This window comes from Salvelinus fontinalis, chromosome 32 (genome assembly GCF_029448725.1).
Source record: "Salvelinus fontinalis isolate EN_2023a chromosome 32, ASM2944872v1, whole genome shotgun sequence".
NCBI lineage: Eukaryota > Metazoa > Chordata > Actinopteri > Salmoniformes > Salmonidae > Salvelinus > Salvelinus fontinalis.
In genome coordinates, this window is record NC_074696.1 from 32,090,891 (window position 1) to 32,105,953 (window position 15,063).

A 15,063-nucleotide genomic window follows, 5' to 3' on the forward strand; every position below is an offset into this window, starting at 1 on the left:
TCTATATCAGGCAACTGCAACAATGTTCTACAATATGAAAAACAGGAAAGCAAGTGCATTAAAAACCTTTATTTCCAAAAATTCTCCCCCCCAAAAATGACAAAACAGTAAGAAAATAATATGAACACAATATTCACAATACATTTCAAATTAATTGCTTAAAGGGTTTGAATTTCAATTGTGGGAATTAGTTGAAGTGATACTCACAGTTTACTACGTTGAAAGAGCAACTAGGCCTACAAAATAATGATTGAGCAATTACAGATCAACCCCTAATATCCATTCAACTATTGTTTACATTTGAGTGCTCAGTACATATCTGGGCTAAAATGAATTAAAAAAGGCACCAAGTGTTTTACAAACCTTTTCTCCAATGTATGTGTGAATGTATTGAAATATATGTACATCATCATAACATAGACTAAAAACAGTAGTTTACATGATATGCAGAAATATTCCCAATCATAATTATCCTCGTACCATTATACCTAATGGAATCACTTGTTCATAGGTCATCGTTGTTCCTTGTAAAAATCTATTATAAAATCCTTATGTACATTAAAAAGATAGTAAAAAACAATAGACATTATTCCAGAAAAAATCTAGACGTTTCTGTAATAAATATAAAACCTGTAATATTTCTTAGGTGTGAATATGTGGGCCCACACTGAGTCGATGGTACTACCAGGAGGGGGCAGTGACCAATACATTATAGCACTACTCAACAGGGTTAAACTGACTGTCCATAGTGAAGAAATGCAGAGAATAACCTCAATATGCTCAGAAGACCACATTGTCAAGGTAACCGGAGCAGCCTTTGGTGAGAGGAAAAGGAAAGAGCAACAAAAATGACATGTTTGTGAACCAAAATGGGGTGATAATCCTATGTTAATCCTGGGAGTACTAACATGGCGATTTAAAGAGTTGAAACAACAAGACTGTTTAACAAAAAAAAATGTGCAAACCTTGACAGCTTAAAAGCTTTGAACTAAAATGTGAAGTGGTGAGAAGAATCCCATACAAAAATCAAACCACAGATGGATGGCTTAGTGTCCCACATAATCCATATACTTCAAAGTTTACCATATCATGGATGGATGGATGGATTGTGTTTGTAAACGAAAGTACAACTGGATCCGAACATGGATCTCAATGTGTGTGCCCAATAGTGTAGGAAAGTGAATGAGGTTAAGCAGACGCAAATTCAGGTGTTATCACCTTCACACTCCAGCAGTCCTGCCTGGCGTAACAGGGTTCACATCCCCCTCCCTGGCGTAACAGGGTTCACATCCCCCTCCCTGGCGTAACAGGGTTCACATCCCCCTGCCTGGCGTAACAGGGTTCACATCCCCCTGCCTGGCGTAACAGGGTTCACATCCCCCTGCCTGGCGTAACAGGGTTCACATCCCCCTGCCTGGCGTAACAGGGTTCACATCCCTCTGCCTGGCGTAACAGGGTTCACATCCCCCTCCCTGGCGTAACAGGGTTCACATCCCCCTCCCTGGCGTAACAGGGTTCACATCCCCCTCCCTGGCGTAACAGGGTTCACATCCCCCTCCCTGGTGTAACAGGGTTCCCAGCTGAGCCGAGGTGTCTTGAGTAAACAGTAAAGATAAGAGTATTTTTTCCAAAGAGCACGTTGCATTCCTGGAGAACATTTTAGGAGCTTCACAAACAGAACTGGTGGAGTAGAGGAAACAGGATATAGACTTGGTCCATATTCAGTATAGGAAGTATTCCTTGATAGCGGTTCAAAATGTACCAGGTATAAATGACTGCTGGTAAGGGAAGTAAGAGTTTTAGTACATGTGATGATCCAACACTTTCTCATTAAAGCTTAGAATAATTTATTGGAATAGATACAGATGAGAATCTTCCAGTTAAAATACAGAGATAGAGGATCAGTACAGACAGGCAGCATTTTACAGACACATAATTGTTCTTAAAAACAAAAGCTCAGGGTTGGTCCCAAAAAGAAGATTGCAATTCAGATTAAAAGTGGTCACTAAAGGATAGCAGGTGAATCCCATCAGGACATTTACAAGACATAGAAAACTTTCAAACAATACAGAATAAACTCTCCTTGTTTCCTGGATTATTTGTCTTAGAACATTTTTAAAGAAATTAGGAGGAGGTTTGAGGAACAATGTTCATTCTCATGGTGGATATACCGGGCAGGGGATGCTCCAGCTCACATCCAAGTGTGTGTGTCTGTGTTATAAAAGTGTAGGTGTGTGTATTATAGGGTGACGACGGTGCCGTCCTCTTCCACCCCTCCCCGGGGCAGGGCCAGGCTGTGTCGAGGGTCCGTCCTCATGGTGCTGAGGATTTTGTGGAGGCTGCCGTTGCTCTCCCGGAGGCCTGGGTTGCTGCTGTGGTGCTGGGAATGGTGGTGCTGGAGGGTGTGGGGCTGGTACTGTGGGTGCTGTAGGTTCAGGTCCCTGTGCAGCATATAGCTGAGGCTGCCGTGGTGGGAGAGGCCGTTGAGGCTGGGCTGGGAGTGGAAGGAGGGTTGGGAGTGGAAGGAGGCGGTGGAAACCACAGAGAGTGGTCGGGTAGGGGGGCTGGGGTGTTCCACGGGTGCTGGGGGCGGGGCTTGGGTGTGGCAGCGTGATGTTGATGCCACAGACACCACTGATGTGTTGGAGCGCCGCGACGGCTGCTTGAGGCTGCTCTCGATGACGATGTCTGACTCCTCGTCGCTCTCCAACTCGTCGGCGTAGCCGTGGGCACCGGTCGCCATGGCTGTGGTGGACAGGCTGGGGTAGCCGGTGGAACCGCTGCTGTCTGACGACTGACCGGAGCTGCCGGAGATCCGGCTGGCTCGCACCACGTTGTTCCGCTGGTTCACCGGCTTCACTGTGACAATCAGGTTGTGGCTGTTGGCAATCATCATGTCAGTCACCTGGTCCAGTGTCTTCCCAGTAACCTCGATGCCGTTGACCTCCAGGACCTCGTCGTTAACAGCCAGCAGGCCTGTGCTCTCAGCCAGGCCGCCAGGTACCATGCGGGAGATGAAGATCCCAGGAACCTTCTCCAGGCCATGTGGTGTCACCCGTACGCTGGTCCCGTCCCGGATGTAGAACCCCAGGGGTTTGTCGGAGCCGTGACGGTAGAGACGAACGCGGCGGTGGGACTCCGGCAAGATGTCCACATCGATGATGGAGGAGACTGGCCGGAAGTCCTGCGGCATTCCGATGCGGATGTGAGGTCGCTTCCTGTTGACGTCGTTCCTCAGCGCCACCACAGCCTTCTTCTTCCGGGTCAGAGAGTGGGTCCCGTAGCTGCTGTAGTCGACCTCCTCTGAAACACATAACATGAGAAATAGAACTGTTTAGAACCTTTTCTGAAACCCAGAACAGAACTGATAAGAACTGAAACACAGAACATAACTGATTAGAACTGAAATACAGAACTGCAACACAGAACAGGAGAAACAGAACTGCTTAGAATCTCCTCTAAAACACAGAAAATATAGAACCCATTAAGACTTTCTCTGGAAGACAGGAGAAAACTGCTTAGAACCTTGTCTGCAACACGGAACAGAACTGCTTAGCTCTCAGGAACACTACATTTAACTGGAAGCATATGAGCCTCAAATGGTGAGCAGATGTTGCCTTTGAAAGAACACATCATACATAAGGTTTTATTTGCAGCAAGACATTTATGCAGCTCTCATTACCATACACATAAACAGGCCTCAGTTCAACCTCCTCTAACTCTACCCTTGGGTAAAACAAGTTTACCAGTCCCACTAAAGAAACACCCACACAAGGAGTTGAGGACAATGGGAAGTTTCTCATTAAAACCCTTCAGTTTGTTTACGGTGAAATCCTTTCCCTCCACTCCAGAACCAAAGATTTAACTGGGCTGAAATTGTAGCTGAACCTGTTGCACTCTGGGCCATAGAGAAAGCCTGATTGGTGCTGTGCTGGTCTGGTGTAGCTCTGCAGTCAGTGGGGTGGAACACAGAGCCATAGGAGGAACAATTGTAATCAAACCAAACACCAGGATGGGATTACAGTTGGAATACCAATCATTCTGATCTTCAGTTATACACAACACAGTCTGCAAGCAAGTGTGATAATGCAAAACTATTTTAAAAGATTTAAAAAAAATAAAAATGTATTATTTAAACCAACCCAATATGTCAAGGCTTTATACCGGGGTATTTGGTTTTTCAATACCGTTGAAACGATTTATAAAGTTTTTCAATAAATGTGAATATTTATAGCTGCTTTTAAGTTAATACCTGCAGACAACTTGTGCAATACATTCAGAGATCATTTCACCCGTCACATTATTTTACATTAGAAAGCTTACAGTAGTTTCCAAGAACAGTTGCGCCAGTCACGTGTTTGTTTTGTAAATAGCACAGCGGGAGAAAATGGGAGCTGTTGCGCGGCACACGAGGTGATGCATTTACACTTGTATGCAATTCACTACCTAAGGTTTGGTATGAGACATCTTAGAAATGACCTTCTGACATGTTGGAGCAGCCAAAGAGCTCTGGATGAGGTCTGCACAGCTGCCATATTCTCCTTGTACTTCCTACTAGTGTTTTTTCCCTCTGTACTCCTCTGCTCCTTCCTTCAGAAAAGCATGCATCACAACTTTGTTCATTTGCACAATCTCTCGTTCACTTTCGCTTTTAAAATGTCCACACCCACCGATAATTACATTTGGTTAGCTATTAGCTATGCTTCAATAACTTAACGAGCTGGATTTATTTAGTTTGTTCGCTTTCGCTCGTTAGCATATAGCTAATAATGTGATTTCGCTATTACTTGTACTACATTTTGTTAGCATTCTGGTAATATAGGGCCAATATTTTTTGCTGTAGCGTTTTTAGTACCCCTTGTGGGCTAAGACGGTAATACCAGAAATCTCAGTATGGCAGAAAAACGGTATGACTGTATGAAAATCTGGATACCGCCCAAGCCGAAATAGGTCACCACTTCTCAGACCATGCATTCACAAAGACAGGAAGAGAAAGAGAGAGAGATAGAGGGAGATACAGTATGATAGTGAGAGGACTGCTCAGAGGCAAAATAAACTCATCCTGTGACCTTCCTCTCAGGACATGTCTGTTGTGTGTTGAGCCACAGCCAGGGATGAAGTTTGTCTGTACAGGAACTAGAGGTCCTACTAGGGGGGATGGAACGACACACAAACACACACCTGCCACTTCCATGGCACAATGGGCCACGAGTCATAGTCCCTACTGGGGTGGACCCCTGCCTGGGAACTCGGTGTATGGGTGTGTGTAACAATATAGCATATGGATGTTGGATAACCATATAGTCACATGGTATGGATGTGTTCCCTCTGCTGGAAAAGTGTGCCACTTCCTATGCTAAAGTATTTTCTGGGGCCAATTCTCTCTGTGCTAATAGTTTCCGTGGGAATGTGTAGCAGCACCGCAGTGGGAGTGTTTTATGCACTACTGTACTGAACCATAATTCCCAGGCAGACTCTGTCGACTAATGACTTTCCCCACTCATGAAGGAAGCTAATGACAGGACACAACACACCGTTTTAATAATGCTGTTCTGAAAGCAAACTGCTGCACTCCTTGCTACAGATACAGAGGGCCACAGCTATCGAAGGTACGGAACCACAAGCCACAGAACCCAGTCTGGCCAGCTCTACTGTTGATTTTCACATAGAACCCACACTGCCAGCTCCAGCCCTGCACAACCAGTCAGAGAGAGGCTGGAAAATACCTGTAGACACCTGTTCCTGTTTCAATGCTGCTTTCAACTGTTGTATTTATGAATGCTTCCCAAAGCTCCTGAATATCAAAGTATGGTGCAGAAGTTATTCTTAGTTGTGGATCGAGGTAGCATGGAGCTTGATCATTTAGATTGAAGCCAGACAGGATTTTATTATGGGGAGGAATGTATGCCACAAGTGCAAGTCTGCTGATGGGAAACACATTGAGGCTGCACTGAGCCATCTCATTACCAAGGTGGACTGGTCTACCAACATGTCCCTTCCGTTCCAAAATCATTGGCACACCTCGCCCCTGGGCAGGCCTGTGTCCCAGGCATACCTCATGCGACACGCTCTGATGGAACTACATTCCCCCGGTAAGGAAACCCTTTGACCCAGACCGCCCCAGGATCCAATATTCCTAAAAAGAGAGATCTATTCCCAATAACAAGAGAAGTTGGCAGCTGATCTATTGGGATCTGAGTCCTGGCACTAGAACCAGGATTTATATGAGGACGTTATTCTGTCAGCTTGCCTCCTGGCTGGCTGGCCCCACAACCAGCCGGCTGGAGTTTCCATCCCAGGACTGCATGCCGTGGTAGAGGCCAGTTTGGACCAGACAACACCTGACCAGACCAGGGACTGCCTGTTATGCCAAGAGTGGATCAAAACAGGATTCTTTCCCCTTGACTAGGCTCAGTACTGTCTGACTGGCATGGAGAGAGACAGGCAGAGGATGCTGGGCTTGTGATCTCAGTCTGTGTTTCATCTGCCCAACGTGCCCAGTCACGCAGGATGCCGTAACAACTCCTGACAAGAATAATCCCGCTGCACTGAGGCATGATGGGAAAGCAAACGTGAACTCATTGATCAAAGGCTCGCCAGTCGTTACCAGACATCAGAACTAACTGACTCCCAATGTCCTTTCCGAACTAACAGAACGTTGAGGGTCAAAAGAGTTGATGAACATTCTAAGAAACACACGAGAGACAGAGAGACAGACAGAGAGAGAGCAAGAAACGGGTGGCGTCTCACCAAGTTCCAGGACGGATGAACAGACTGCTGACTGGAATGGAAAGACAATTTGTTTCAAACCCAAATACTTGGAGGGTAAGATGGAAGGAGAATAAGCCCAGTAATGTGAGAGCTGCAGCCCTGTTGGATGAAATCGAATGATCAGAGCATGATGATGTGGCTTCTAGAGCGTCGGGGTAAAAGGAATTTAGAAAAAGTCTGAATGCTTCTAGAGTCAATAAACTTCAGCTCGATGTTGACCGACACACCACAAAACATGTAATAAATGCTACTAATGCTGAGTGAAGAGAACACAGCTGAATAGTTGTGCATGGAACTGAAAAAAATGACATGAACATCTTCCTCATGAGAACTAGTCTGAAAACAAACTGGGAGGCATCTGAATTGGCATCCCCATAGGCTCTGGTCAAAAGTAGTGAACTATGTAGGGAATAGGGTGCCCTTTCAGATGGAGTCACAGTGAATGAAGTGCGCAGGTACAACAAAATAACAGCCTCAACGAAGCCGTGTGATCCTGGCCAGTCACCTGACTCTCCCATCCCAGCACAGTTCAGGGTTTAGGGGTGAAAAGTAAAGTGCCTACATTCCTCTGTGTGTAAGAGGGCCGAGAAGGCCCTCCACCCACGATCTGGTCAGACTGCAGGCTGGCTCTGTGGAGTTTCACCAGTCAGGAATGTGGCGCTTGATGGATATGGAGATATCTCTGGACAGGTTTAACTTAACTCAGTGTCTGTAGCTACTCTAGCTACTTTAGCCTTGCCTGTCTGTCAGCTAGTCCTAATCCTCCATCCTCTCTATAGGGTGGGCTGAATCCCAAATGGCACCCTATTCCCTACATTTCTCTCCTCTTGTTAACTGGACCTGTGAAAAAGAGCCTCCTTTCAAGTCCTACTGGGTTTTTACTAAGTCCAATAAAAGCAGGAATCTAAAGAGTTTTATGACCAGTCATTAGGCCTCCCAATGTGCTTTGATCTGAAACATCTTGTAGTAAGTTTAGTACTGAATGTATATATTCACCAGCAAGGTGAATGTAGCCTACTGGGCAGCACAAAGCACAATGAAAAACACAAAGTAGAAAACAGTTTCCATTTGAGCCACTACTTTTAAGCCCATTTTTTTCAGTTCAGATCTAGGAACAGTGTTTATTGTGTGATGTAGTGTTGTTGACATGTGATAATAAAGACTGGTACAGACTAGTACAGATGACACAAAGACTGGTTTATAAATGGGAACATGCTACACCTCTGACAAACCAATCATTAGCCTGGCTTTACAGAACATTAATAAACACCAAACACTAGCTTTACAGAACATTAATAAACACCAAACACTAGCTTTACAGAACATTAATAAACACCAAACACTAGCTTTACAGAACATTAACACCAAATACTAGCTTTACAAAACATTAATAAACACCAAACACTAGCTTTACAGAACATTAACACCAAATACTAGCTTTACAAAACATTAATAAACACCAAACACTAGCTTTACAGAACATTAATAAGAAACACCTTTGCTGCAACATAAATCACATGTTGACTTGTTCTGTTGCGTAATCTGTTTAGTAATTAGTCTGACGTAAGACTAACGATCTGAGCTGGGGGTTAGTTGGTATTTGTGATAGACGACAACATGTGGCACGTCACACCTACATTATGCAAAAGTTATGATGCAGAGATTTTTGGGACTCTCAGCACCTCTGTTCCCCATGTGTAATTTAGTCCTCTAGGATGTCCTCTGTTTGCCATGTGTAATGTAGTCCTCTAGGATGTCCTCTGTTCACCATGTATACTGTAGTCCTCTAGGATCTCCTCTGTTCACCATGTGTAATGTAGTCCTCTAGGATCTCCTCTGTTCACCATGTATACTGTAGTCCTCTAGGATCTCCTCTGTTTACCATGTATACTGTAGTCCTCTAGGATCTCCTCTGTTTGCCATGTGTAATGTAGTCCTCTAGGATCTCCTCTGTTCACCAGGTATACTGTAGTCCTCTAGGATCTCCTCTGTTTGCCATGTGTAATGTAGTCCTTAGTATACCCGATGAACAGAGGATATCCTAGAGGACTACTATACTGTAGTCCTCTAGGATCTCCTCTGTTTGCCATGTGTAATGTAGTCCTCTAGGATCTCCTCCGTTCACCATGTGTAATGTAGTCCTCTAGGATCTCCTCTGTTTGCCATGTGTAATGTAGTCCTTAGTATACCCGATGAACAGAGGAGATCCTAGAGGACTACTATACTGTAGTCCTCTAGGATCTCCTCTGTTTGCCATGTGTAATGTAGTCCTCTAGGATCTCCTCTGTTCACCATGTATAATGTAGTCCTCTAGGATCTCCTCTGTTCACCATGTATACTGTAGTCCTCTAGGATCTCCTCTGTTCACCATGTGTAATGTAGTCCTCTAGGATCTCCTCCGTTCACCATGTGTAATGTAGTCCTCTAGGATCTCCTCTGTTTGCCATGTGTAATGTAGTCCTTAGTATACCCGATGAACAGAGGAGATCCTAGAGGACTACTATACTGTAGTCCTCTAGGATCTCCTCTGTTTGCCATGTGTAATGTAGTCCTCTAGGATCTCCTCCGTTTACCATGTATACTGTAGTCCTCTAGGATCTCCTCTGTTCGCCATGTGTAATGTAGTCCTCTAGGATCTCCTCTATTTGCCATGTGTAATGTAGTCCTCTAGGATCTCCTCCGTTCACCATGTGTAATGTAGTCCTCTAGGATCTCCTCTGTTTGCCATGTGTAATGTAGTCCTTAGTATACCCGATGAACAGAGGAGATCCTAGAGGACTACTATACTGTAGTCCTCTAGGATCTCCTCTGTTTGCCATGTGTAATGTAGTCCTCTAGGATCTCCTCCGTTCACCAGGTATACTGTAGTCCTCTAGGATCTCCTCTGTTCGCCATGTGTAGCCTACGGGATCCAGACCCTGAATGTTCCTTCAGTTTGAGTTAAATACTTAACAGAGACTCGTCAGAACTATGTTGGACAGCCAGCAGCAACCACACAAGAACAGAACAGACCATCAGGTTTCTGTCAGGCTGGTGTGGGAGGTCGGAGGTTAGAGTTCACGGAGAAAGGGTGAGAACATCCTTCCTCCAGGCCAGGCTTGGGTTAGGGTTAAGGTTGGCAACTGGGTGTGACCCCTAGAAGAAATTTTAGTATTTAGATGGGACCTTGCTACAGACCCCTGCTAAGCCTGAACAGCCAGCTCTGAGGAACACATGACCCCAAAGAGGAACACATGACCCCAAAGATCAAGAGCCTCCTCTAAAAACAGCATGGGTAACCACTACTCCGGCTGTACTCCGGCTACTGCAAAGACTGCTCACGCAACACAGCTAGGCTATCGATCTGCCAGAGAGACAATACAAGGGGTCTTTCTTACACCACCACAGGAACAAAGTGGCTACACAGTGACTAACTGCACTTACTGCCAGTACAGACCAGAAACACCACAGAGCATGTATAGAGGGTATAGAGAGCACGGCACACCGCTGCCTTTCCCGTTATGTCCCTGGCTGCTGTGGTTAGCCTGGGCCTGGTCAGAGATTACTGGACAAATCCCCCATCCACATCTCCAGAAAGCACAACACCAGCCACCAGAGGTTGTGCATCACCTGCAGGGAGAGGGCCAGTTAGAGGTTCTAAAACCTGTGTGCTCACATCTGTCCGTACCGCATCAGGAAGGTCTGAGTTGCAGCAGAGGACATGCCTGATTCCTCTAACACTAACATGGAAAAAGGGAATCACCTAGAATAAAAAGGAGCATTTTATTTAATTTTTTTAACAGTTGACCTTCTTGCCAGGGTAGCAGCGTCAGGGAGGAATGTTTAGGGGCCTAAGAACATACATAGTCAATGGCTGGTGGGGGAAGAAACCCTTCCACCCCCCCCCCCCCCCAATAAACACACACAAATATCCTGTCTCCTCACACACAAAAAAGTGCCCGAAAACTATTAGTCTGAGCCTTTACAACCACTGCTCCTCTATAACAGGGAGCAGAGCTAGAGGCAGGGGAAGACAGAGGAAAGCCTCTGGAGATTTGACTATATTCAAATACTCTCATAAGACTGAGACGGGGAAAGGAAGAGAGGAGGAGCTCTAGCTCCCTGAGAGCACACAGTCAGCAGCACGCCCCCCCCCCCCCCCCCCGCCTGTTACCACCAGACATCTGGGACCAGTTAGGGGGCTGCTGTTGAAGAGATCAGGGTGGAGAACAGGAAGGGCAACACTACGACAGAGGGCCTTCTCTCCTACTCCTCTTCAGACGCATCCCAAGAGAGAGATGAGTAGACTGAGTGTACTACATACTACTACTGTTTGTAACTCAGCCATCTTCCAACCGCTCTGATAAATGGTCACCCTCAGAACACCGACATCCATATGTCCCAAAAGTACGGAAAGGAAAGTCTTTCGGCAGTAAATTGGAAGTTCAGGGCCCCATATTCATAAAGGGTCTCAGTTTGCCTTTTAGATCATAATGAATAAGAGGGGGGGGGGGGGGGGGGGGACTGATCCTAGATCTGAGGCGCTCTGAATACAGGCCAGAGCTTTCCTGTTTTGTCCACTTCACATTTACAGCAGCAGCCAGGCACAGCAGATTTTAGAAACAGAGGGGATTGTGGCAGCGTATCGGAGCAGGGTGACGTAAATCACAGTGGTATGCTGGGAGTCAGGGCCACAGGCCACCTGTCTGTTCACAAACAAGAGAAAGAGGATGAGAGAGAGAAATAGGATAGAGGGATAGGGAGCGAGAGACTGGAAGGAGAGAAAGAAGAGAGGGGGACACGGAGAGAAAACACAGGAATACATCTCTCCTAATAGACATCCCTCAGAGTCTGAACCGCTCCAGGGAGGGAATTTATCTGAGGGCCACTTCATGTCAAATGGCTCACTCCACCGACCCCCTACTTTCCAAAATGGGAGAAAAGTGATTTCTAATAGCTTCCAAAAAAGCATGGCCCAAATAGTCTGGGAAAAAAATAAGCCTTATTTAGAGCCCATTGCCTTCGTAGTCCACTAGAGAATAGGAGTGAGGGGAGACATGGTGGATTAGGGACAGATGTTATTTGAAGCACAACAGCAGGAGACTGCTGCCGTTTTTAAGCCTGATTCCGCCTGCGACAATAGAGCTTTTAGCTTAAGGAAGAGACAGACTGCACTACAGAGTAAGAGAGACGGACATAGCACGAGGACAGTTAGAAGTGAAAGAGCTTCAGACTTTAGTTTTTCAATAACGTTTAACCAGCTTCAGGTTGAAAGACTGGATCTGGTACACTGTTCGTTAGGAGAGAAAATGTACAGTAGGATTCCTGAGTGGATACATTACAATTAATTTACAGGAGCAGTAGCTTAATACAGTGGTTCAGACCGGCTTTCAACTTACTCTTGAAAGTTGTATTAGTAGAATGCACAAGGTGCAATTTCGAAATTGGGTAGTGCATCATCAGTTTATCTTGTCATTAGGGTCGCAAAGGGTCGGGAAATTTCCGGGAAATTTCTGGAATTTTTCCGGGAAATTTTACATGGGAAGTTAAGCCGGGGAATTTTGCTTGAATACATCAAAAGAAAGTGCGCTTTTAACAGTGAACATTTTTTTGGGATACACAAGGAAATTCTAGGTCTTGTGGCATATTTTGGTTAAACTATCCCCAATTCAATGGAATTGCAACCCTCTGCATACAGTGCATTCTTCCATCACATGTACAGCTGATTCTCAAGATCTTGCACAGTAATGAGATGCTATTGAGCCCACACTACTAAACTGTCTGAGCCAAGGACTATATGCTTTCTGGTAAGTTTTGATGACAATACTGGGTGGGGTGAATATATTTTATATGATATACATAATTTTCTGTTAACTAGTAAATAGTAGCCTACAGCCAAGTGTGTTAAAATAATTTCTAACTTGTTAATTTCTGCTGGGTAGTTTTTACTTAGCTTGCACCTGTTTCCATACAGGTTTCATTTAAAAACATTTATCTTACAAAAGGAGTTGTTTAATATAACTGCTTAACTATTTTCTTCCCCCAAATCTTTACAGGAAAATGTCACGGGCACTATCTGATGTGGAGACATTTAACTGCAGCTAATGTAGAAGGAAAAGCTGTGTACATTTGCAAATACTGTGCCAAATCATATGTGAAGAATGCAACAAAGCTGCAGAATCATCTGGCCAAGTGCATAAAGTTCCCTCAGCGCTCACAACAAGCAATCTCTGACAAAAATGCCTCTACTTCTATTCAAGGTAAAAATAATGAATCAGACGCCTTATCGATAGCAACAGCTCACGGTCCTCCTGGAATCAGAAGTTTTGACTCAATGGAGGAACGTAGTCAGAGAAATGCTGATGAATGTCTTGCTCGAGCTGTGTATGCAACTGGTTCACCATAGTCTGCCGATATGGAGAGCCCCATCAAGAGGATCCTCCTGGATGATGTATTTTGGGAGAGAGTAGTAAGCAGCCTGAAACTCCTGAAACCTATAGCAGTAGCCATTGCACAGATTGAGTGAGACAATGTTATCCTGTCTGATGTTCAGACTCTGCTTGCAGATGTAAGAGAATAAATCCCACTTCACTGTTGCTCCAAGCAGAGGAAACTGCAGTTCTGAAATACATCAAAAAGTGTGAAGACTTCTGCCTGAAGCCCATCCACGCCGCAGCGTACATGTTGGACCCCAAGTATGCTGGCAAGAGCATCCTGTCTGGTGCAGAGATCACCAAGGCCTATGGTGTCATCACTACCGTGTCTCACCACCTTGGCCTGAATGAGGGCAAGGTTCTTGGCAGTCTGGCGAAGTACACTTCCAAGCAAGGGCTTTGGGATGGAGATGCAATATGGCAGTCGTATCAACATATCTCATCAGCCACCTGGTGGAAGGGACTTTGTGTATCCAAGGCGCTTTCCCGTTGCCTCCATCCTCCTCCAAATCCCACCAACATCAGCCGCCTCAGAGCGCAACCGGTCCTTGTTTGGGAACACACACACGCAACAGGCTGACCAATACAAGGGTTGAAAAATTGATGGCCATCCGGGCAAATTTGAGGCTTTTTGAGCCTGACAACGAGCCACCGCGACGATGAGGCCTCAGAGTTTGATGTTCAAGAGGTGGACATTGAGGAAGTCCAGGGAGAAGACATGGAAGCCTGAGAGGAAGACAACCAAAGCTTTAGTTTCTAGACTATCATTTTACAGATGCATGTTGAAAACGTTTTTGGGAGATGCGATGGATCATTCAATATTCCTTTTCTTTTGTTGTTCAGTGAAATCATCCCATGTGAAGAGTTAACTCAATTAAAGTTCAATTTGTCACTAAATTGTTTGTCTTTCTATTAGAACTATTTAATAATTTTCAATTGTCTACCTATGATAAGGTAAAAGGTTTATGTTTGTCTCCATATGATTTGGTAAATATATCCAATGCAAAAAAACATCTACATTTAAAAATGGTATTAATTTGCATATATTTCCATTAATTCCCATGGAAAGTTTCCACCTCTGAATATTCCCCATATTGTGCAACCCTACATGTCATATCAGTCATTGCATACCTTAGAAAGCAAGAAACGTCCAGATCAACTAGCCCTTGTCAGCTAACGTTTTTTAGCTAGTTTTTTTTAGCCCATAGATTTTGCTGTAATGTTTGAGTCACAAATATCACATGAAAACATAATGCTGTTCATTGACTATAGCTCAGCATTCAACACCATGGTACCATCCAAGCTCATCATTAAGCTTGAGGCCCTGGGTCTGAACTCCGCCCTGTGCAATTGGGTCCTGGACTTCCTGACGGGCGGCCCCCAGGTGGTGAAGGTAGGAAACAACATCTCCACTTTGCTGATCCTCAACACCGGAGCCCCACAAGGGTGCGTGCTCAGCCCCTTCCTGTACTCCCTGTTCACCCATGAATGCGTGGCTATGCACACCTCCAACTAAATGATCAAGTTTTCAGGCTTGATTACCAACGACGAGACCGCCTACAGGGAGGTGAGGGCTCGGAGTGTGGTGTCAGAAAAATAACCTCAAAACAAAAAGGAGCTGATCGTGGACTTCAGGAAACAGCAGAGGGAGCAACCCCCATCCACATCGACGGGACAGCAGTGAAGAAGGTGGAAAGTAAAGTTCCTCTGTGTACACATCACGGACAAACTGAAATGGTCCACCCACACAGACATTGTGGTGAAGGCACAACGGCGCCTCTTCAACCTCAGGAGGCTGAAGAAATTTGGCTTGACACCTACAACCCTCAAACTTTTACAGATGCACAACTGAGAGCAACCGATCGGGTTGTATCACCAT

At 45.2% G+C, this 15,063-nt stretch overlaps 1 protein-coding gene across 1 annotated transcript in view; it reads right to left on the minus strand.

The window, feature by feature from the left end:
- Window positions 1-54: 54 nt before the first annotated feature.
- Window positions 55-15,063, minus strand: part of LOC129831095 (partitioning defective 6 homolog gamma-like) — a 43,269-nt gene continuing 28,260 nt past the window's right edge. Inside the window, exon 3 of the mRNA XM_055894128.1 lies at window positions 55-3,303. Coding sequence (XP_055750103.1) covers window positions 2,240-3,303 — 1,064 coding nt within the window. The 3' untranslated portion in view covers window positions 55-2,239. The remainder of the gene's footprint in view (window positions 3,304-15,063) is intronic.